Source organism: Nylanderia fulva, unplaced genomic scaffold, assembly GCF_048542155.1.
Source record: "Nylanderia fulva isolate GAGA-0341 unplaced genomic scaffold, ASM4854215v1 Scaffold109, whole genome shotgun sequence".
NCBI lineage: Eukaryota > Metazoa > Arthropoda > Insecta > Hymenoptera > Formicidae > Nylanderia > Nylanderia fulva.
Window position 1 is genome coordinate 38274 of NW_028189291.1, and position 25998 is coordinate 64271.

A 25998-nucleotide genomic window follows, 5' to 3' on the forward strand; every position below is an offset into this window, starting at 1 on the left:
ATCTTCGCTGCTGGACCTCCTCTTCGATGAGACAAATCAAGTTCTTAGAAGAGCGGAACGATAAACCTGTCAAAATCTAAACACGCCCCGGTCCTCCGAAGGGTATATAAACCCGAAGGGTATAGATTTTGCGTCCTGTGAGTACTCCATGTCAACTTTAAGAATAAAGCACTTCGTATCATAATTTTCCAAGTCAACTACTAGCCGACTACTGCTAGTCGAGCTCTTCGTATCAAAGTTGTACCTAGATTTTTTTGTGATCGCCTAACATTAGTCGATTATTTTAGTTAAACTCATCTGATAGTCTTAAATCTTAAACTCCAACTGTACAAATCTAACAACACAGACTTAGAATTTGTTCATAAATAAAGGAATAAAGAATTAAAGTAACATAAAATCAGTGCACGTCTATTCTACCAACTCCACCCTGAGACCGAGGTCCTCAAGGAGAGCGACAGCCAGGCGTTATCACCAAGAGCAACCGAGAAGACTCTCGTCTCCGGTACAGAGGTGAAAACAAAATCTCTTTAAGTCTCAGCTCAACTCTATCATCTCTTATATATATAGATGCTCAATGAAAAAATAATACAAATGCAACTAATCTGTAACAATGCTTAAGCTCGTATATAAACAAACACAATGATAACTTATTAAATATTACGAGGTCATGTGTAACGAGCAATAAAAAATTATTATAAAACCGAGAAAAACTTTAATTTAAAAAAACCAATTACAAACGTTTCGAAATATATTGTCTTCTTCAGTGCGTAATAAACATAATAATAAATAAATAAATATAAATAAAAATTCTAATAAAAGGTCGCAATACAATGTCAAAATAAATTAAATAATTATGTCAAAATTAAAAGGCGAAATACGTTAACAATAAATTTAAATTATTAAAAATAGTCCAACACGAACAGTCCCAATTAGAAGCAAAAATCGAATTAAAATAATTCATCCGGCTAATCAATATTATTTTAAAAATTATTATTGAGAGAACTCGGAGTGGCATTTAAACATTACTCCAAACCAATCGCTCATCGTTAGTCGGCGAAAGGCTATCAGTCCGGCAATGATCGTGTTCATCCTCTCCAAGTTTTTTTAAATATTATAAACTAAATTTAAAAAATTTATAATATAAAATAGAAATCAACTTATGTATGTGTGAAAAATTAAAAATTGAAAATTAAAAATTAGTTAATTGTTGCTTACAATTGTTTCCGAATAAATTGAGATGACCATGCCTCTAATTGTTGTTGAACTTAATACTTGACTGATGTCGAGTCATTTAAAAAGTTGAATAAATAGGTGTCAAGTCGCAAAACATAAACATTTTAATAAGTCTAAAAATTCGCTATTTCTTCTAGAATGTCAAAATAAGCGTTGTTGAGCAATTCAGTGTCTGTATTATTATTTATACCATGCTTTTGTTCCCCTTTATGTGTATCATCTCCGAGATAAGTCTTTTATAATAGTTAGATTCAATATCAAGTATTTTGACGTTATCCCAATCAAAAGCATGTTTTTTATCTACAATATGTTCCGAGACTTCCGAATGCTTAGAAAAATCAAATTTAATGTTATTAATATAACAAAAATTATCCATTGCAAACCCATGTAGAATCCTATCCTATTGCAAACCCATGTAGAATCCTATGAAAAATTAATCATTGCAAACCCATGTAGAATCCTAGGCAAAATTAACCATTGCAAACCCATGTAGAATCGTACCCATTGCAAACCTATGTAGAATCCTATGAAAAATTAACCATTGCAAACTCATGTAGAATCCTATGAAAAATTAACCATTGCAAACCCATGTAGAATTGTATTAAAAATTATCCATTGCAAACTTATGTAGAATCCTACATTGCAAACCCATGTACAATAGAATTGTATGAAAAATTATCGATTATAAACCCATGTACAATCGTAACAAAAGTAATGAAATAAAAAAAAAATTGCGCCAAGTGAAAGTAGAAACTTGTACCAGTGGAAAATTAAAGTTGCAGATATATATAGAGTCGTATAATGAATCAGTAAAAATTTAAATTTGCAAATGTAGAATCGTACCATAAAAAAACTTATCTTTTAAAAAAAAAGATAAACAAGATGCCAAGTCCATGCGCCATGTGAAAAAGAAATAAAAAAATTTTAGTTAAAAAAACTGGGAGCGCTGCTAAATAATATTCTAACAATATTAAAATTAAATTGTTACTTTTAAACTCATTACAGTTAAAATATGTTTTGTGTTTAAATTAATTAATGTTACTTTAAGGTGCATTGTAATTTTGAAACTTAGCAGCGCGCCCAGTTTTTTTAACTAAAATTTTTTTATTTCTTTTTCACATGGCGCATGGACTTGGCATCTTGTTTATCTTTTTTTTAAAAAGATAAGTTTTTTTATGGTACGATTCTACATTTGCAAATTTAAATTTTTACTGATTCATTATACGACTCTATATATGTCTGCAACTTTAATTTTCCACTGGTACAAGTTTCTACTTTCACTTGGCGCAATTTTTTTTTATTTCATTACTTTTGTTACGATTGTACATGGGTTTATAATCGATAATTTTTCATACAATTCTATTGTACATGGGTTTGCAATGTAGGATTCTACATAAGTTTGCAATGGATAATTTTTAATACAATTCTACATGGATTTGCAATGGTTAATTTTTCATAGGATTCTACATGAGTTTGCAATGGTTAATTTTTCATAGAATTCTACATAGGTTTGCAATGGGTACGATTCTACATGGGTTTGCAATGGTTAATTTTGCCTAGGATTCTACATGGGTTTGCAATGATTAATTTTTCATAGGATTCTACATGGGTTTGCAATAAGATAGGATTCTACATGGGTTTGCAATGGATAATTTTTGTTAATGGCGTGCCCTTAACTGGTCGCCTTTTTTTACCTTTTTTTAAAGGTGAGTTTTTAGAGATTATAATGATGACGGGGACGTTTCCCAGACAGCACAATAACGTTTTAAAAACGTACTAAATATATATATATTGGACGTTTCGTACATATTTAAAACATCCAGATTACAGCCTCAGACATTTTTAAGACATTTTAAATATGTCCAGTGTTACTGATTTGGACAATTAAAAAATGTCCATTTTATATACCAAACGGACTAAAATTGGACCTGTTTCGAACATTATTTAAATTTTTTATAGTAGGTTTAACAGCACATATATTCAAAAGACGTTCAGAGGACATCCAAAGGACATTCAAACATCCTCTGGATGTCCTCTGAACATCTTTTGGATATATTGTGCTCTAGGTAGGTGTAGGTAAAATATTGTTTATTTTTAACGCAAATTGGAGTTAACTTGTTAGCAACTTATTAATATAGTATAAAATATATATACAAATATTGTAATTGCTAACAAATTAAATTCCTAATGTAGCATTAAAATTAAACTTTAAGAAAAAGAACAAATTTAATATTCTTTTAAATATATATTAAATTTTATTATTTATTATATATTTTTATCATGTCTCATATAATTTTAATATTGTTTTAACATTTTTAAATTATAAATAAAATAATATTTATTGCGGAAAAAAGAAAACGAATTTTGTTTCTTTCAAAAAGTAATGTACATGACAAACATTTTGTACTGGAAAGAGAGGAATCTTGTTTTTTTATAAGGTCTACAATAGGTAATTTATACTCTAAGCTTTAAGAAACTGACTAATCACAGTCAAGTATTCCATTCATACTTGACTGTAATCAATTTCTTAAAGTTTAGGGCATAAATTACCTATTGTAGAACCGGTCTAACACTTAATCATAATTAACAAAAATAATTATATATGATATATTACTTTCTTTAAAAGTACTTATACATTTTATGATATATTACTTTCTTTAAAAGTATTTATAGTGAAAAATAATATGATTATTGTTCATCTCACACAAAAGTAATAAAGTATAACAAAACATTTTGTACTAGAAAGAAAGAAATCGTTTGTGTGCTCCTATAACATTCAGTCAATGAACAAAATAATTATAAACATTTTTATATGATATATTATGTTCTCAAAAAATAATGCAATATTTCGTATTAGAAGAAAGGGAAGAGGAAGAGAGAGAGAAAGATAGAGGAAAAGAGAGAGGGAGAGGGAGAGAAGGAAAAGGACGAGAAGAGGAAGAGGAACAGAGAGGGAAGGAAGGATAGGAAAGGATAGGAAAGGGATGGAAAAATCCCTTCCCCTGCTTTCCCTTAGGTCAAGCCCCTTGCCCGTTCTCTGTCCCTTAAATTATTTCTTCTACTTAAGTTCCTTTCCCTTTCCTGCTTGACCTGGATTTTTTTCTTCGTTCTTTCTCTTTTCTCTTCTTCTCTTTCCTATTTCCCTTCTCTTTATCCTCTCTCGTCCTTCTTTCTTTCTCTTCTTTCCTCTTCTCTTCCTCTATTCTCCTCCCTTTCCCCTCTCTTTTCTCTTCTCTCTTCTTTCTTCTTTCTTTCTTTCTTCTTCTTCTTTCTCTCTCTCTCCTCTTCTCTCTCTCTCTCTCTCTCTCTCTCTCTCTCTCTCTCTCTCTCTCTCTCTCGCTCTTCTCTCTCTCTCTCTCTCTCTCTCTCTCTCTTCTCTCGCTCTCTTCGCTCTCTCCTCTCTCTCTATCTACTCTCCTACTCTCGCATCTCGCTCGCTTCTTTTGCCTTTTTCTAAGATTATTCCACAAGGTTCAATGCACTACACATTCATAGATCTCAATGATAGGCTGATTTCCTTTATATTTTTGATCATTGACTCTGCTAAACGAATGTCTTCCATTTCTTTTCCTTGTATAACACAGAGACGATACGGAGATTCTATATCATCTTTACTCATATTAATATGTGTGCCACTTTTATCTTGTATGTTTTTGATCACTGAACCACCTCTTCCTATTACAACAGCTGCATATTGCTTAGGCACTTTGTATTGTGGTAGTGCTGTATGGTGATCTGGATGTTACTATCCGACGAGATTTCGTATCATCATCATTATCATCTCTTGTCTCATCATCCTTTGCAAATACAGAATATAAGATGTATTTTAAATTTATTGTCTCAGTTTTCCTCTTTCAGCAGCTCTTCTCAACCATCCTTGAATATGTTTTTCTGCTTCTTTAGTTGTTTGACAATATCCTCCTATTTTAGAGGCACCTATTTAACATAAAATGAAACAAAATTATTTAATTTATGCAATTTAAAAAAATAGGAAACATTTACATTTTTTTTTATATTTTTGTTTGAAATTTTTAGATAAATTTTTCTAGAATGTAATACTCACTTATTAAAACTTTGCAAATATTAAGGTTACAAAACGCTTTTTTCTTCTTTCGTCCAAAAAAACTATATTTATCCGCAATCTCATTTGTTAATATCATAGAAAAACTAAATTCACTAAAGTCGCTCAACAATAGAAAAAGTTATAAAATATACAATTAAGCTTTTATTATTTTAATATTAGAAAATTTGTCATCTTGATATAGTATAAACAATGTATGTGTATAGTGGAAGTAAAGAAATAATGTTACGCAACATTAAACATCTAACACATTTTATTTAGTCTTTAAGTCATCGATACTCAAGTTGGTATTCAGCATTGAATGTAAGATAAAATATAATTATATATATAACAAACATATAATTATATTTTACTTTACATTCAATGTTGAGTATCAATTTGAGTATCGATGACTTCCAGACAAAATGAAATGTGTTAGATGTTAAACGTGGTGTAATATTATTTCTTTACTTCCACTATATGCATAACAGATAATTGGAAATTATATCTTACCTTATCTTCAATATTGAGTGCCAATGTGAAATGTCGACTTTCCCGAACACAATGATGTGTTAGATGTTTAATGTTATGTAAAGTCTGTTTATTCCTCTGCTTCCACTGTATACATAACAGATACTCTGAAATATAAAATTTGATTAAATTGCAAGAAAAAGATGTGATAGAAAAATGTATGTGTATAGTGGAAGTAAAGAAATAATGTTATGCAACATTAAACATCTAACACATTTTATTTAGTCTTGAAGTCATCGATACTCAAATTGGTACTCAACATTGAATGTGAGGTAAAATATAATTATATATATAATAAATATATAATTATATTTTACTTTACATTCAATGTTGAGTATCGACTTGAGTATCGATGACTTCAAGACTAAATAAAATGTGTTAGATGTTTAACGGTGCGTAACATTATTTCTTTACGTCCACTATACACATACATTTTTTTATATTAAAGATCATATTAAAATCTTAATAAAGAAATAGTAAAATTATAATTAGCCATAAATTTTATAGGTACAAGGTACATAGAGGAAGTTATAACTTTGTTTTAATGGACTAAATTCACAATTAGCATAATTTTCGTAAAAATCAACGTAATAATTATTAAAAACAATTAAAGAAGTCTAATAATGCTATTCTGAATATTATATGAAATTATGTGCCTTAAGTTTAATTATATTTTTTATTTTATTTGGAATTTTGTCACCTTAACCTTATTACTATTTTTCGGAAGGCTGCAAATTTACAAGAACCAACAAATACAAGGAAAATATTATGAAAAGTACACGAATAAATATGTAAGCTAATTTATTTATAACTTTATAGAGTTGATTTATGAATTTAATAATGAAATAAATAAGGATTACCTTCGAGTATGTATGCACAGCCTTCGGAGATAGCGAAGCCAAGGCGGGAAGGACGAAAAAAGTTGAATATCACAGTCACGTAATATACGTTTAGAAAACATCGAACAAGTGAGTGCTCACACGATAATCACTGTCACTAGGTAAATTTTGGCTGTGTTTCAAAATTCACTGTCAATACTGCTAAAAATTTATAAATATATACGTAACGTATAAACTATCGATTGTGTAACTTTTTCCAAAGTGAAAAGGTGAAAAGTGAAAAATTTCTTCCAATCACACATTAATTTTATTTTAAAATCAATGCGTGATTGCCGAAAATTTTTTACTTTAAAAAAAGTTACACAATTGATACCCAACACTAACTTTAAATTTCAGAACACACAGCCTTTATAACAGACTCTATATATGATCGAAGTATATCGAAGACGTTCAGAGAACATCCAAAGGATATTCTAGATATTCTCTGAACGTCTTTGGAACATGTATGCTGAGTTATATTGCGTATATATGAAAAAAAATTATTTCATCTACGCATAACTACGATCCGTTATATTGCGTTTACTATTTCCTTATGTTATATAATATTTATATTCTGTTTGCTGAAAAAAAGGGTTTATAACTATTTTACACAAAATTATTTTTATCGATAAGAATTCTTTACATATATGCATAAAATAAACATTTTTAAAACGTCCAAATATAAATATACTTTGAACATCCAATAATGGATATTCTTAAAACGTTCGTATTAAGTCCATGGACGTTTGTACCAAATAAAAACCAAAACTGGACGTCCACTGGACATTGTGTGCTGTCTGGGTTCTTAATAGAAATTTTTCATATTTTGACTTTGCATTTATATATCTCTGCTTACAAATCACGTAGAGCAGAAATAAAGACACTTTTATTATATAATTCGAACTCAATCTATCGATTAAGTCTAGTATAAACTCGATTGCTTCAGCCATTATTGAGGATTCGAAATATTATAAAGACTCAAATGTCCGACTCGCGTTAAGATACACGGTGTCTCCGCTACGCCCTTAACTGGTCGCGAGACACTACCGTGTCTCTTGATAAGAGTTTACGTGGACGTCTAATGGAAGTTTTGAATTTCCATGATGGACGTCTACTGAACATCCATTAGAGGTTTTTGTTCCGTGCGGGAAGTAATATAAATAACAGTTTTGAATTATATAGCAAGCTAGCGGGTAAGAAAATTAGTACGGAAGATATTCTAATATCGTTAGACGTGGTTTCATTCTTCACTAACATTCCGATAGATCTTGCAATTGAAAGTGTGAGCAATAGATGGAATGATATTAACACACATACATTAATTCCAAAAAATGAATTCATTTCTATGGTTAAATTTATATTGTCGTCAACATATTTTACATTTAATGACATTGTTTACAAACAAGTTTATTGCACGCCTATGGGTTCCCCGTTATTGCCAATAATTGCTAATATTGTTATGCAAGATCTAGAAGAATCGATTATTAACATATTGGATTTTAATATCGGAATGTATTATAGATATGTAGATGACATTATTATGGTGGCACCACAAAATAAGATAGATAGTATATTGAATAAGTTTAATAGTTACCATCAACGACTACAATTTACGGTTGAATACGAAATTAATAGAAGCATAAATTTTTTAGATGTAAACATTAAGATCATTGACAACGTCATACACTTGGACTGGTTTCAAAAAAAGACTTGTTCAGGCAGAATACTATCTTTCTTATCGAATCACCCCATGTGCCACAAAATAGGAGTGATTTATAATCTCATTGATAGAGCATTGTTATTATCTTATCCCATATATCACAAGAAAAATCTAGAACTGTGCATTGAAACATTGTTGGACAACGGTTACCCTACTCATTTAATTTTTAAAGAAATTAATAGGAGAATAAAAGTATTAAACAATTTGCAGTTTAACAATATTAGAACAAAAGAAATTATAGAGAGAAATAATAAAAAATTTTTTGTCATTCCCTATATTAATAACATCTCGGAAACAGTGGCACCGGCAATTAAAAAATCAGATTTTAGAGTAAGGTACCGTTGTCTTAATAATCTTAACAAATTTAGAGTCCATAAGGACAAAAATGCGCATAATAACAATAATAATGTCGTCTACAAAATTAATTGTAAAGACTGTGAAGCTTCATATGTTGGGCAAACCAAAAGAAAATTACGTACTAGACTAAAGAAGCATCAAGAGACACGGTAGTGTCTCGCGACCAGTTAAGGGCGTAGCGGAGACACCGTGTATCTTAACGCGAGTCGGACATTTGAGTCTTTATAATATTTCGAATCCTCAATAATGGCTGAAGCAATCGAGTTTATACTAGACTTAATCGATAGATTGAGTTCGAATTATATAATAAAAGTGTCTTTATTTCTGCTCTACGTGATTTGTAAGTAGAGATATATAAATGCAAAGTCGAAATATGAAAAATTTCTATTAAGAAACGTCCCCGTCATCATTATCATCATTATCATCATCATTATCATCATCGACCACGCATACATAGTAGTATCGTGCTACACGTATTCACACGTATACAACACATGCGCACACATATATCACACGTACACAACACATGCAAGATGCATGTAGTGGTAATTTTGTCCATCTCGCACGTTTTACAACAGATGGCGATAGTGGCGCTCCGCCATATCGGCAGCGTGCGGGGTTATGTTGGCTAACTCTCTCTCTCTCTCTCTCTCTCTCTCTCTCTCTCTCTCTCTCTCTTTCTCACACACACACACACTCTCTCATTCTCACTCACTCACTCACTGTTCGTCTTGTGTACTTATTTAGTACATTCATGATCGGCAGCGTGCGGGGTTATGTTGGCTAACTCTCTCTCTCTCTCTCTCTCTCTCTCTCTCTCTCTCTCTCTCTCTCTTTCTCACACACACACGCACACACACACACTCTCTCTCATTCTCACTCACTCACTCACTGTTCGTCTTGTGTACTTATTTAGTACATTCATGATTAAACATCTATATGCATTAATGTGAAATTTACTTACAATTAGTTTACTTGAAATATTCAATCTCTAAAGTGTTTATCTTATAAGATAGACAAAAAAATCTGAGTAAATAATAAGAAAAAAAAACAAGGATTATTATTGTCATAATTTTTTATCAATTAAGTACTCTCAACTATCCAATAATTAAATAAATACGTACAAATGTGCGCGCGTGTACACACATACACATATTGATATTAAAGAGATTGAAGGAGAGGAAGGAGAAGATAAAAATTTAAATATTCACATATATTTTCAAATATTATATATGAATTTATAGTTTACATATCTAATTAATAATGAATTTCTAATTATTTTAAACATATCAAAATAAAGACATACATGTATTTATCAAATGAATAAAATTATTGAATACAGACTTAAAAAATTTATTAAACGTAGACTTAAAAAATTAATTAATTAAACATATTCCAAATTTAGAAAAAATAAACTTTATTTATATATGCAACAGCTTTTTAAACTAAATTTTTAAATTCTATTTTATATTAGACAATTATCTCAATCAACATCTACGTCCACATTAGCTGCACTGCAGACTACCTCTACAGCCACATTATCTGCTCCGCGGATATAGCGTTATGCCAATACGATACATTACATGTACTTACTTACTTGCCTTTACTGTACCAACTCTTGTTCTTTCCACGTAATCATGTTTTTACAGTTATCGTTTGCTATATATCTTCCAGCAAACTTTATTTCGTGTGAAGTGTATTTAATAATCTCTAAAAACTCACCTTTAAAAAAGGTAAAAAAAGGCGACCAGTTAAGGGTCGACAGGCGACATGGTGGAGACGCCTATCGGCCGGCCGGGAATTACGGATTCGTTCATCCCATATATTAGCCAAAATACTTAATGAATCTTATTAAATTTACGATATTCTTAATCAGTAGGATTGTCCGCAGGGAGACAAAGATCGATTTTTTGGAAAAAAGATAAATATAAAATTCATAATATAACTTGGGAAGATGCGCAGCTAGCAGCGGGTAAGGTTGGGTTAGCCACGAGATCGTATTTAATATATTATAAATTTTTAAGAGCAATAATGCAAAATTTGACTCTTTGTCTCCCTGCTTTATTATATAAAGAATATATTAAAAAATATTTCACGAAGCTACGTAACTTCTTTTTATATAATATTTGGGATGAACAAATCTCACTAGATCTATACTCATGGGGAAATTTTCGTGGTAACATACTGACAGCTTGACAAGGAGAGAGTATCATTCTATCTTTGTCTCTCTTGCATTTGATATGTGTAAAATCAGTATAAATACAAAAACCAATATATTACGCACACGAATGAGAAATATTTTACATCTGCTCATTATATATAAAAATATAAAAGTAATGCAAATTAAATTTCACATTTATTTATAATAGTATTGTAAAGTAGTAACACATATGGAAATCTTATAAGATAAATGCTGTACATCGATTAGCGTAATATTATGATTACAAGTCGCAATAAATGATTTTGCTAATATATTATTGTGAATAAAAATTTTATAAAAACAAATAAAAATAAAATAAATAAATTTTATTCATTCTTTGTTTTTTTCTATTATTTTTTCTATTATTTTTTCTATTATTTGAATAAAAGGCGTATCGTATGTAATAGATAAATAATAATTTATATATATGTATATATTGAAATTAATATATATATATATATATATATATATATATATATATATAAATTTCGAAACGTATAATTATATATTTATATAAATTATCTATCTATTTAATCTATTACACACGATACATCTTTTATTCAAATAATAGAAAAAATAATTAATAGAAGAAGAAAACAAAGAATGAAGAAAATGTATTAATTTCATTCTTTTTGTTTTTATATTTTTTTAATTTTTATTCAAAATAATATATTAGCAAAATCATTTATTGACTTGTAATCATATTATGCTAATCGATGTACAGAATTCATCTTATATGATTTTCATGTATTAACTACCTCATAATACTAGTATAAATTAATGTAAAATTTAATTTCCATTACTTTTATATTTTTATATGGGATGAGCAAATGTAAAATATTTCTTATCCGTGTGCGTAATTTATATTAAAATATAATTATTATATAAATAATTAAATAAAAATATATATAATAAATAATTTATTATATTTATAAAAAAATTTATGTAATAAATTGTCTGTATAATATTTTACTTATTTATAAAATGTATTTTATAAATAAATAAAAAAATAAATGAATTAGATAAATATGATAAATTAGTGAATGTGGTAGGAAATGTCATATTTATTTTTTAGTCAATATATAAATTAAATGTTTATTAAATTTAATATTAATTTAAATTATATATTGATTAAAAAATAAATGAATTAGATAAATATGATAAATTAGTGAATAAGGTAGGGAAATAATTTTTTTTCTATAAATTAATTATAAAATTTGAATATAAATAAATTTTTATAAAAAAATTTTTAAAAATTTAAATAATTTTTAATGATTAATTAATATTTAAAATAATTATTTTAATAAAAATTATAATAGATAATTTTATTTATATTATTAATAAATTTAGGTGCCAGCAATTGCGGTTAAACTGATGATAAGAATAAATAATTTTAATAATTTAAAGAATATAAAAAGGAGATTTAAATATTTTTTTTAAATTTTATTTATAGTGAAATGTAATAATTTTAATATAAAAAAACTGTTAATCTCGGCTCGAATTATTGTGTTACAATAAAAATAAAATATCGACGGCAATCGGAGCCTGTGCGGATGACATGCACAAAATTAATAAATTAAAATGAGATCTCAAATCAAACTCATTTATTAAATTCTAAACGTTTCGACCCACTTCGGGTCTTCTTCAGTAGCTGCAAAATACAAAGAAACAAAAATAGAAGATAATCGGTACAATCAGAAAATTATAAAACTCGTATACATACAATCCGCAAATAAATTAAATATCATTCTCCTCCCTATTCAAACCGTCCGGCCGTCGGAGTGTCTCCCTAACGGTGACCATCGTCAGGAAGGAAGCAGAGCCGTGACTCCCTTACCAACACTAATCAACATGGTATAAATTAAACGTAGAACAATTCACAAGAATTAAAAATTAAAAACCGGGATACTTATACTGTTGTTAAAAAAGATCCGACTAGGAACCTAATTAATCAATTACACGGAATTTTAATGAGATGGAAAACGAAGAATTACATTTCTTCAACAACATATAAATCCTTGAACTGCACGGACGGAGTTTTACCGAGAGCGTATGGTCTGCCGAAGGTGCATAAACCGAATTGCCCTTTACGTGTCATCGTGTCATCTAGGAATACACCTCTTTATTACTTGGCAAAATTTTTACATAAGATAATATATAAGGCAATTCCGAAACCTGATTCGGCTATTTCTGATAGTTTTCAATTAGTGAACAAATTAAATGGTTTATGTGTGGATAGTGATGTGAAGCTAGTTTCACTAGATGTTGCATCATTGTTCACCAACGTACCATTGGATATGGCTATTGATAGTTTAATTAACAGATGGGGGTTTATTGAAAAAGAGTGTATTATTCCACGAGATGAATTTTTATTGGCAATTCGTTTTATTATGAACTCGACTTATTTTATGTTTAATAATGTATGTTATCAACAGACTTTTGGCACACCTATGGGTTTCCCCCTCTCACCGATCATTGCGGATATCACGTTGCAAGATTTGGAGAGTAGAGCGATTGCTGCGATTCCATTGTCATTTCCATTTTATTTTAGATATGTTGACGATATCGCGTTGGCGGCCCCACCCTCCATGCTTAAAATAGTTTTAAACACTTTCAATTCTTTCCATCCTAGATTGCAGTTCACCATGGAGGAGGGGGTTGACAACCGATTGAATTTTTTAGATGTCACCATTATTATAAATAATGGGAACATTGAGTTTGATTTGTTTCATAAGCCGACGTATTCAGGTAGATATTTAAATTTTGAATCGCAGCATCCTCTCTGTCATAAAAAAGGCACCATTATCAGCCTCATAGATAGAGTTTTTTGGCTATCTCATCCGAAATTCCATAAAGGTAACTTTGAGTCTATGATTGGAGTTCTTTTGTCTAATAATTATCCTCTCAATTTGATATTTCATACTTTGCAAGCGCGGTTAAAAAAGTTGTTCTTCCGCTATAATAATAAGTTGCATAACAATAGAGCAAATATATGCAATGACAAGATTCCAACGCAGAAAAAAGTTTCGTACTTTAATATTCCGTATATTAATAATGTATCGAAGAGAATCGAGGACATTACACGTGATTTGGATGTCATTCCATCATATACAGCAATTAACAGTCTCCGTAAATTCATTAAAGTACACAAGGATAAGTTACCAAGGGAACTCCATAATAATGTAGTTTATAAAATTGATTGTATGGATTGTGATGCGTCGTACGTAGGGCAGACGGGTAGATTGTTGAAAACTAGGATGAAAGAACATCGCAACAACATAAAAAGAAACGCGTCACAATTATCAGTCATATCGGAACATAGATTATTGAACCATGAATTTAATTGGGAGGATGTAAAAGTCTTAGACGAGGAGCCTTTTTTAGGTAAACGTTTGATATCCGAAATGATCCACATAAAACGTCAGAGGAATAGTTTAAATTTACATAGCGACACTGATAAATTAAATGAGAATCTTGATCTGTTAATAGAAAAATTTACCAAAATCTAGCTTTGTGATTTTACATAGCCGGGTTTTTTTTGTTAGACTTTTGACATGAGTGCCGATTAGTTTAGTTGTTTTTATTTTTATTTTTATTTTCATATTTTATTTTTATATTTGTTTTTTGCGTATATATGTATCGACTGTGTCGAGGTAGAATACCGCACAGTCGTTAGAGTGATGTGTCACGTGTAGCATCGTCTTCTCTCTGTTTTTGCTGTCGGGGTGAGTGTTCTTCCCGGTTTTTAATTTTTAATTCTTGTGAATTGTTCTACGTTTAATTTATACCATGTTGATTAGTGTTGGTAAGGGAGTCACGGCTCTGCTTCCTTCCTGACGATGGTCACCGTTAGGGAGACACTCCGACGGCCGGACGGTTTGAATAGGGAGGAGAATGATATTTAATTTATTTGCGGATTGTATGTATACGAGTTTTATAATTTTCTGATTGTACCGATTATCTTCTATTTTTGTTTCTTTGTATTTTGCAGCTACTGAAGAAGACCCGAAGTGGGTCGAAACGTTTAGAATTTAATAAATGAGTTTGATTTGAGATCTCATTTTAATTTATTAATTTTGTGCATGTCATCCGCACAGGCTCCGATTGCCGTCGATATTTTATTTTTATTGTAATAATTTTAGTTAATAAAAAAAATTTATTTTGGAAAATTTATTTCTAATTAAGTTTAAAAAGAAATTAGGATTAGATACCTTATTATTTAAATAAAAATAAAATTAATTAAATATTAAATGTAAAGCATTAAAAATAAAAAATTTGGCGGTAATTTATTATATTAGAAAAACTTGTTGATTAATTTGATAATCCACAAATGGATTAACTTAATATAAATATTTTATATATTGTTGAAAATTAAATTAAGAGATTTTAATTATAAATTTATATTATAAATTAAATTCAAATCAAAATGTAGAATTATTAAGATTTAGATGAGTTATATTAAAAAATATTTTTTTTGTAAATTATATTTAAATTTATTATTTAAAAAGGATTTAAATGTAAATTTATAAAAATTTATAAGTTGAATTATATTTAAATTATGTACAAATTGCCTGCCGTTCTTATTAATTATGATTTGTAAGAAAAGTCGTAACAAAGTAAATATATTGGAAAATGTATTTAAAATAAAAAAAAATTTTAGTTTATTTAAAAATATTTTATTTACATGGAAAAGATTAATGATTTAATATGATTTATTAAAATTAAAAAAAAATTAAATTTAAATATTTATGAAAAATTTAATATGATTTGTGTGTGTGATTATTTTAATTAAATAAAATTATAATAAAAAATTAAATAGAGTTAGTTTTTGAATTGTTGAAGTATTAAAAAAATTAAATAAATATTATAGATATAAGTAATGTAAATGAAAATTTAAAATAAATTAATTAATTAAATAAAAGTAAATTTTATTAATTGTACCTTTTGTATCAGGGATTATTAAATTTTGTTGTTTATTGGAATAATTTAAATTTCTCGGAATAAAATGAGTTAAATAAAATATTAAAGTTAATGTATAAAAATTATTTTAAATATTTATTTGAAAAAGATATTTTAATCCACTTTTATGATATCTAGTTTTTTTTATATAAATTTAATTTATATATAAATCATTTACAATTAATTAAATTAATAATAAAATTTAATTAGTAAATTTATGTAAAAAATTTATGGGATTAACTATAAATTATAATTAAAATTTTTTATGAATATAAATGATTTAAATAGAAAAATATTTTTTATTTTTAAAAATTTTTTATAAAAATTTAATAATTTATTATGGAATGGATTATTCTAATTTAAATATAATAATAATTTGAAAATTTGATTTAATTAAATAAAAAAATATTTTAAATAAATTAAGTATTTTAATAAATAATGATAGTATAAGTATATTTATATTAATTATATAGAAATTTTTAAATTTAAAATATATATGTATATATAATTAAAGAATTAGGCAAATTTATTTTATTAAATTAAAATTTTAATTTACTTGTTTAACAAAAACATGGTTTTTTGATAATTTAAAATTATTTCTGCTCAGTGATTTTTAAATAGCCGCAGTATATTGACTGTGCAAAGGTAGCATAATCAATTGTTTTTTAAATGAAAACTGGAATGAAGGAATTGATGAAATTAAAGCTGTTTCAATTTGTAGATTTAAAATTTAAATTTTAAGTTAAAATTCTTAAAAGAAATTATGGGATGAGAAAACCCTATTGAATTTAATATAATTTTTAAATTTATTTAAGGAAATAAATTTTATTTTAATGATTATATTTTATTGGGAGGATAATTAAATAAAATAAACTTTAATTTAAAGATAATTTTAACATTAATTAATGAAATTTTTATAAAGGATTGATTATTAAATTAAGAAATTTTTTTTTTTTTATAATAATTATTATAAAAATTAATTACCTTAGGGATAACAGCGTAATATTTTTAGAAAGATTATATTAATAAAAATGATTGCGACCTTGATGTTGAATTAAAATAAAAATTAAATGAAGAAGTTTAATATTTTAGTCTGTTCGACTAATAAAATTTTACATGATTTGAGTTCAGATTGGTGTAAGCCAAATCGGTTTCTATCTATAATAAAATTAAGAAAATTTTGTACGAAAGGACTTTTTTTCAAATTATATTTTTTTTAATGAATAAATTTAATTGATTAAATATATGTAAATAAATAAAATTACTTTGGCAGAATTTAAATGTATTAAATTTAGAATTTAAATGATGTATAATAGAAAAAAATTATACAAGTAATAATTTGTCAAAATTTAAGATTATATTTTTATAGTGCGTTAAATATATTAAGATTGTTAATTTTGTTATTAATTATATTAGTTGGGGTAGCTTTTTTAACTTTATTGGAACAAAAAATTTTAAGATATGTACAAATTCGTAAAAAACCTAATAAAGTGGGATTTATAAGATTATTTCAATCTTTTAGTGATGCTATTAAATTACTTAATAAAGAATTATTTTATGTATATAAATCTAATTATAATTTTTTTTATGTCCTATAATTAGATTTGTTTTAATAATAATATGATTAGTATTTCCTTACATTACTAATATTTATTTTTTAAATTATTCTATTTTATTAATAATTGTTTTATAACTATTAGAGGGTATGTTATAATTTTTATGGGATGATCAGCTAATTCGATTTATTCAAAAATAGGGGCAATACGATCAGTTTCACAAATATTATCATTTAAAGTAAGATTTATTTTAATTGTTTTAGTTATTATATTAATAAGAGAGAGATATTCTTTTTTTGATTTTATTAATTATCAATTTTATTTATGATATATAGTAGTTTTATATCCTTTGTTTATTATATTTTTTATTAGGATTTTAGCTGAATTAAATCGAAGTCCTATAGATTTTATCGAAGGTGAGTCAGAATTAGTTTCAGGGTTTAATATTGAATATTTTAGGGGTGGGTTTACATTAATTTTTTTATCTGAATATCGAATAATTATTTTTTTTAGATTAATTAGAATTTATATATTTAGAAATTTATTAAAATATTCAATAATTTTAACTTTTATTTTAATTAATATTTTATGTAGAATAGTAATTTTTATACATGGAATACTTCCTCGAATACGATATGATGAATTAATATATTTATGTTGGAAAATTATTTTACCAATAATTTTAGTTTATATTTTATTAATTTTTGGATTTAAATTTATATTATAAATAATAATTTAGTAAAAAAAATTAAATGTTTAAAAGTTAATAAAAAATTAAAATTTCTTTAATATGTTTTCAAAACATAAACTTAAATTCAAGATCATTACCTTAATTTAATAGTAATTTATAAAAAATTTAAGTATTAAATATAATTATTTTTAATATTTTAAATTTATTTATAATGATAAATCTTTTAATATTTATTTAAAAATAATTAAATCTCAAATTTTTATTAGGAAAGGTAATAAGATAAAATAAAGAAAGTAACATAATGATAAAATTTGTCTAATAATGATAAAAGGTATTTCAATAGGTTGAGCTCCTGCTCATGTTAATAGAATAAAAATATTAATGAAAATTCAAAATAAATATTGATTTAAAGGATAAAATGTGATAATGAATTAAATTTTATAGAAATTAGAGGTAAAAAGTATAAGATAATAATTAATGATAATAATGCAATTACACTTCCTAATTTGTTAGGGATAGATCGGAGGATAGCATAAGCATATAGAAAATATCATTCAGGTTGAATATGAATTGAAAATGTATTTTATAAATAAATGAAATATTATATATATATAATATATAAGTTTATATATATATATATATATACACAGATATGACAACCGTTATCTTGATTTTTTCCGATTATTGATGTTACATTGTATAACTCTCATTTCTTTCTCTCTGCTACATAATAACTTATGACGTGAAAGAACTTACGAGTAACGTATGATGGCTCAATGCAAGAATATTTAATCACGTAAAAAACTTGAGTTCAAATATATCAATATCAATTTTTTTATAATATATTGGAATATGAAAAATCATAGAAATATATTTGTATATAGGCGATAAACTTAAAAATTTGATATTGAAAATATTTTAATCATATTTTACAACTACACACACTATAAATATATAAATGCAAAATAATTCCGTAAATAAATTTCAAGTAATAAATCAATTGCACACATGCACACAGCTGGTATGTAGATTTTTATTAAATTTATTTTTAAATTTATTTTCTGAATTATTTTACACTTATATATATAGTGTATGTAGTAAAAATATTTTCAATATATTAAAAAATTTTTAAATCGCTGAAATATATTTTTTTATCATTTTTCTATATTTTAATATATATATATATATATACTATAAAAAAATTGATATTGAAATATTTGAACTCTAATTTACTGGATGATATACTGAACATCCTTGCATTGATTATACATTACTCAACGTTCTTTCACGTTATAAGTATTTGGAGCAAATGATACAATAGCATCAATAATCAAAAAGAAATCAAGAATAATCAACATATCCCTTATATAATATATATATATATATACGCACATATGTGCATAAGCATATATAAAATTTACAAAAAGTAGGTACTTATTAGCCTTGCTACGCTACTGCCTTCTGCTACGGAAGGCCAGAAAGCATTTTCAGGCCGTATCTCGCGAATACCGGTACGATAGAGGAACAAGGAGAACACGTAATTATCGGTCCTTGTCTCTCTACGGTGCGTCCGCGTGAGCAATGCAATAGTGTATGTACGTGTACAGACATGCACCACTACATAAAACCCGAGAATTGGTTTCTCGGCGTTGGCAACACTGAAATCGGAGTTTCGCGTTGTCACCGCGCGAGGTCTCCAACATCAATTCGGAGTTTGGCCGGCCGACCTGTCGACCCTTAAGCGGGAAACACACACTTTTGCATAGGCGCATAACCGTAAACATGAGACTCTTGATTAGTCTATAAACGTATGCATAAGAAATTCAACCAATCAAATTTCTAATGCATATGCTTATGCGCTTATGCAAGAGTGTGTGCTCCCCGCTTTAGTATCAAAAGTATCATCTTACTTTTCGGCGTCACTACATTGGTCGCCGCTCGCTGCATGACGCCGCCTCTCGATCAAATAATGCTTTCTACCTGCTTAATCGTTTAGATATTTTAATAAACAACTCAATAATTATTGTGAATATCGCAAAATGATACATAAATTTTCTATTCAGTTTAACACGCTCTATCTGCCCATGAAAGGTGATTCGCGAATTATGGGACACCCTATATATATATATATATATATTCTTTTTATCGACAGTTAATGCACTATCTATGTATTTTATACGGCTATGGACTGTAACAGCCTGAACGTTGCTTGTGAAAAAAATATATGTATGTACGCCCATGCGGCCATGCGCGGGGTATAATGCCGTATGCAGTGCCGCCATTTGCGTTTGTACGCCAAGGGCTTAAGTGCACGGCAGGCACGGCACACGCGGTCGCGTCCCACGCGTATGCCGTCCGGTCGTTTTCAAATATCTTTATTCACGTGGTCCCGTGATATTCCATTACGAGCTTGCGATCCGATCATTTGTCACTATCTTTAACCGCCGCGTGTCAATATATACATAGGTAGGTGGGTGAGCAAGTGACAGATCGCAATGACAGATTCGTACGTATATACGCGTGTCTGCTACTGCTGTTGAGTGCGTGAATGCCGTTGCGTGTGTTCGTCGTGCACATCGCGCTATACATTGGATTCCTCCTTACCTCTCTTTCCCATTTTTCTCCTCATTCTCTCTCGCTCACACTATCTTTTTTCTCTGTCTATTTTTCTTCTAACCTAATCTAACTTAACCTAACCCTTCGTGGCTCGAACAAGCGCTCGACAGAAATTGGGGCGCGATAGATTATCTATAAACATCAAGAGGGAAAATGGAATCCCATATCGACCGCTTGGAATAATTCACCGCGTAATTAAAAATCAAGTGTTAGGGGAAACCTTTAGGTTTCTTCCTTTATATATATATATATATATAAATATATATATGTATATACATATATATATCTCTCCCTTCTTGTCTGTGCATCATCGTTTAATTGTGTGCCATGGCCTCCTCTAACCGCGGTATCCAAATCGGCTCCGGCTGGTTCCAGACCAAAATAAATCTCAGACCGCAGCATCGGGGCGTTCACCTTGTTACCGAGGAAATCCTCAGGCAGGTCCCTGAGCTCTGTCAGTTTTCCATTGGTCTCTGCCATATTCAAAGTGAGTGAACTAATCTATCACTAACGTTCTAATTGTGCCTGTCATGTATTTTCTTAAGTGATTAGAAATTGACAGGCTAGTATTTAGAGTTTGTTCAATTTACACTTTATAATTGCAACATATATATGTAATATATATATATATATATATATATATATATATATATATATATATATATATATATATATATATATATATATATATACTACCAGCTAAATTTTGGATACACTTGTCTATATACCTCTATATAATTTGTATTTAACAAGATCTACTTACTTGCCAGGAAGCTTTTTTGTTATGAATCAATTAATCTAATCATAGTCTCTAAGTCTCCTATATTAAATATTTAAACCTTTCTGATCTCTAATAAAAGAATTCATAGAAAATGTCACAAGAGTGCATGTAATGCAAATATTTACTTCTGCGCTCACAAAAATGGGTAGATAGGATACATATTTACATAATAAATTAGTAGAAAGAATGCTATAATTTGTGAAAATAATCATTAAAATCAAAGATATGTATTTTGATAGAAAGAAAATTTAACAGTTTTTTGTTAAAAGTATGTTAGATCAAAGTTAATGTTATTTTACTTATATTTTCTATAGATGTTATTATAAAATAATAATTATTTGTTAAATGATTAATAAATATTATAAAAATAAACTTAAAAAATAAATATAAAAATAAACATAAAGCCGGGTCTACAATGAGTCGTATGTCGCAGTCGGATGTCGGAACGTAAGCAATGGTCCAATGAGAAAATTTCTTTTTCTAAAACAAAATTTCCTCATTGGACCATCGCTTACGTTCCGACATCCGACTGCGACATACGACTCATTGTAGACCTAGCTTAAAAAATAAATATAAAAAATCATTTTTTCAATGTAACTATGAACTACACCAATTAAAGTAAATTTTTTTTAAAATATTAGTCCTGTTAATAATGTATCCAAACTTTCAGCCGGCAGTATACATATACACACACATATATATATATATATATATGTTTGTGTGTGTTTTTTTATCAATGGAGCAATAAATGTTACAATACTTTTTCTATAGTTCTTCACACTTCGGCTAGTTTAGCGTTAAATGAGAGCTGGGATCCAGATGTGAGAGATGATATGGAAATGATGCTTAATAAAATAGTTCCTGAAGGCTTGGAATACAGACATAGCTGTGAAGGGCCTGATGATATGGTAAATTCAGAATTTCTTAAGATATTTCTTTTCTAAAGATGCTTTACTTTTTATTATTCTCTTTATGTTATTCTCTCTATAAAGAATAAGTACTTTATATTGATTTTTAATAATATCAAAGTTTGATGTATTTTGATTTAACAAACTAAATAAATTGATCTAATATCAAAATTGCATAGAATTTAATAGATCTCTATAATTACACTGTTAAAAAAAATGACTTTCGAATATAAGAACACGACTAGTTTCTTATAGTTTTTTAGATGCTGAAGAATCTAGTTTCCAAATTTCTCCACCGCGTTACAATTATAAGAAATTTGCAATTATAGTTGCAAAAAAAGGGTTATTTTCACAAACTTTGTCATATTATAGCTGCAATATGTGAGATGCTGGAGACGTTTTATTGCAATCAAAATAAAGTATGTGTTTAGAACTTACAATCTTCAAAAGGAATTTTTAAGGTTAATAAGAAATCCATGGTTAAATATGAACTGTATTATGGAAGTTAGATATGACTTACAATTAGGTCATTGATGGCCTAACTAAATGGTTTTTGTTTATTTAAATTTAAGGATTTTTTAGGTTATTGAATACGAATTCAATATCAGAATTATTAAATTTAAAATGGTATTCAATACTCTGGGAAATGCCAAAATTTAAAAAAATGTATTTTTTTTTATAAGTCTATCATATTGACCATTTTGAATTTGACAATTTTGACGTTGGATTCGTATTTAGTGATCTAAAGACCTTTAAGTTAAACCTTTAAGTTAAACATAATTGAAGTATATTTAGTAAATCGTCAATGGCCTAAAGCTAACTTTCGCAATACATCCCATTTAGCCATCTTATTGACCATAATCGACATTAGAAACTCCTTTTGTGCATTGAAAGTCCTAACAATATACTTTATTTTCATTGCAATAAAACTTCTTTAGCATGCCACATAATGTAGCCATAATATAACAAAGTTTATGAAAATAGTTCTTTTTTGCAACTTTAGTTAAAATTTCACAAAATTGTGATAATATGATGGAACAATTTGGAAATCAGATTCATATTCAGTATCCAAAAAATTATAAGAAACAACTAATCTCAGTTTTGCTTAATTTTTTTTGTTGAACAGTAGTATTTTTCATGAAATACAAATTTACTTTTATAAAAAAGTATTGAAGTAAGATTATCGGAAAATAAATATTTCATAGTTTATGTAAGTTTATATTAAACTAAAGTAAAATATTTCGTAAACTATTCACTTTTTTGCCATCTTACCTTCTAACTTATGTAGAATATTATAAAGAATCGATTTATTAAAAAAAAAGGATGGTTCCTTTTAAGAAATTAAAAGTGACCTTTTATGATCTTCAAACAACTAGCCAAGATCAAATCATTGTCACTGTTTATGTCTTCCTTGAAACCATATAATTTTCATTTGAAACATTTTTTCTAAAATTACATGATATCGAGATATTTGACTGTCAAAAATAAAATAGGATATCATGTACATATATAATAAGATGTTTAATCTATGAAAATGGAAGTTATTGTAATCCCGTTGGGAAATTAATAAAGACAAGTAACTAACTAATTAATTAACTATTTTTAATGTTTTATAGCCGGCACATGTAAAGGCTTGTTTTTTGGGCTCGTCACTGAGTATCCCAATCACAGACGGTAAATTGGCCCTAGGCACATGGCAGGGCATCTGGTTAGGCGAACACCGCGATCATGCTGGCAGTCGCAAGCTCGTGGTGACGCTAACTGGTGTTCTAAGGGACTCTGCGCGTAGCCCTCTCAGCCCGGTCAGCCCTATTGCCTCTACCAGCAGCTAGGACCACTCGCACCCCCAAAGGCGCGGCAAGCGTCAGCTGCGCGTGTCCACCTCGAGTGAATCAAGCTAGCAGCCACTATAACCGCTAGTCGACTTATAAAAGTACAATCTATTGAGGAAGAATGAGTCGGATACCTCGCAAATTTATCCATCCGCGTCGATCGTGGACAAATCGATACTGAATCCGCGCACTGTTTATGATGACTTCAGCGTGAGTGTATGGTGTTTTAAGGTTTTGTTCACATTTCTGATGTCATTCTTCAAGGATATCATTTGTTTTGTTCGAGTGGCGATGAGTCTCTTTAGAGCTATTGCGAGAGTTCTTTAGACCAGAGAAATTGAATAATGAGATACGATAAGCGCTTTTGAGTTCGCGTGTCAATGTAATTTGCTCGTTGAAAAGCAACATTGTAAGGAAACTTTTTGCTTGCAAAAAATTGCATTAAAATTGAATTAAAAGATCTAATCTGATATATATATATTATATATATATATATATATATATATATATATATATATATATTCGAGAATATAAAAAACCAAGATTGTTGAAAATTCATTTGGTTCCAAAAATATTGGACTTTAAAGGCTTAGAAGTTTCAAAATTTCTGCAACTTGTTTTGTGAAGATTAATCTTTATAAGAATATAAAATGCTTCTCATTTTTGGTTTTTTAACTTGCATTTATCATGTGATATACATTTGCGATATTCAATAATAATAATAATAATAATAATAATAATAAATAATAAATAATAATAATAATAATAATAATAATACAATAATAATAATAATTAATAATAATAATAATAATAATAAAGACGCGAAAAGGAACACAAAAGGCTAGAGAAAGAAATGAATAAAAACTGCCACTGCGTATGCGCGCATTGTACGCGTCTTTTATAAACAAAACGAATTAAATGCGAGTATCCAGCACTCTTCCGCCTCGCTATTGAAAAAAGAAGACAGTAAAAGAAGGGAGAGATACGTTTTGAAGAAAGCAATTGAAAAGAAAAAGTCAGGAAAGAACGAATCTATGCATTCCGATAACGCGTCCAGTACTCCGAATTTACGTAGTTTTATTTAGGAGACCCTTTTGTATAAATGAAGTTAACGAATACAAGCAACTATGCAAGAACTTGCATCCTTTTTTACACTCTGCTATCTTTAAGCTGTCCCAAAACGAGAAACGGAAAGAGGGATAATATAAAAGAGGGTAACAAGGGTGAGAGAGACTAAGGCAATGAATTTACAATTTTGTTGCGAACTTTCTGACTCGTCGCTTTAGAAACGAGCTAAATTGTTCGCGAACGATGTTTCTATACATTAGAAGTGTGTATATGTATATAGGGAAAAGAGTAACGATTCTCTGCCATTGTGCGCGTTGCTGCTAGAATCATAAGGTATGTTATATCATGGGCACATAGCGCAATTACATTTTCTATGTGAATTAAGATACGTATTCATGTTGTCGCTCGTCGCTCACATTTAATTATATATATTATTAGTATTTGATCTAAATTAGTATATGTATAAGAAATCTGTATATATGTTTTTATTTATTTATTTATTTATTTATTTATTTATTGTACTTACATCTTGCAATTCTATGTTTACACACTTATTTTCACAATTTATTGTATGACAGCGATATCGTTAAAAATTGGATCCAGTTCAA

At 28.2% G+C, this 25998-nt stretch overlaps 1 protein-coding gene and 1 long non-coding RNA gene across 2 annotated transcripts; one reads left to right on the forward strand and one right to left on the reverse strand.

Annotated features, from left to right (window-relative positions):
* Positions 1–4729: 4729 nt before the first annotated feature.
* On the reverse strand, positions 4730–6940 carry LOC146724989 (uncharacterized). Its single transcript, XR_014925362.1, has 3 exons — positions 6685–6940; positions 5807–5931; positions 4730–5169 (listed from the first exon to the last, which is right to left on the reverse strand). It is a non-coding gene; the product is annotated as an uncharacterized LOC146724989 (long non-coding RNA).
* Positions 6941–20437: 13497 nt separating this feature from the next.
* Positions 20438–25770, forward strand: LOC114930834 (uncharacterized). The gene is made up of 3 exons (XM_029302689.2): positions 20438–21288; positions 22354–22490; positions 24107–25770. Exons 1-3 carry the CDS (start codon positions 21129–21131, stop codon positions 24320–24322), a joined length of 513 nt encoding a protein of 170 aa, XP_029158522.1. The 5' UTR covers positions 20438–21128; the 3' UTR covers positions 24323–25770.
* The last annotated feature ends 228 nt before the right edge of the window (positions 25771–25998 follow it).

Excerpts from the sequence above, each read along its gene's own strand:
- LOC114930834 (XM_029302689.2), top strand. The coding sequence starts at position 21,129 with ATGGCCTCCTCTAACCGCGGTATCCAAATCGGCTCCGGCTGGTTCCAG. Across the intron at positions 21,289-22,353 it reads TGGTCTCTGCCATATTCAAA|TTCTTCACACTTCGGCTAGT; the intron begins GTGAGTGAACTA and ends CTTTTTCTATAG. Across the intron at positions 22,491-24,106 it reads GTGAAGGGCCTGATGATATG|CCGGCACATGTAAAGGCTTG; the intron begins GTAAATTCAGAA and ends AATGTTTTATAG.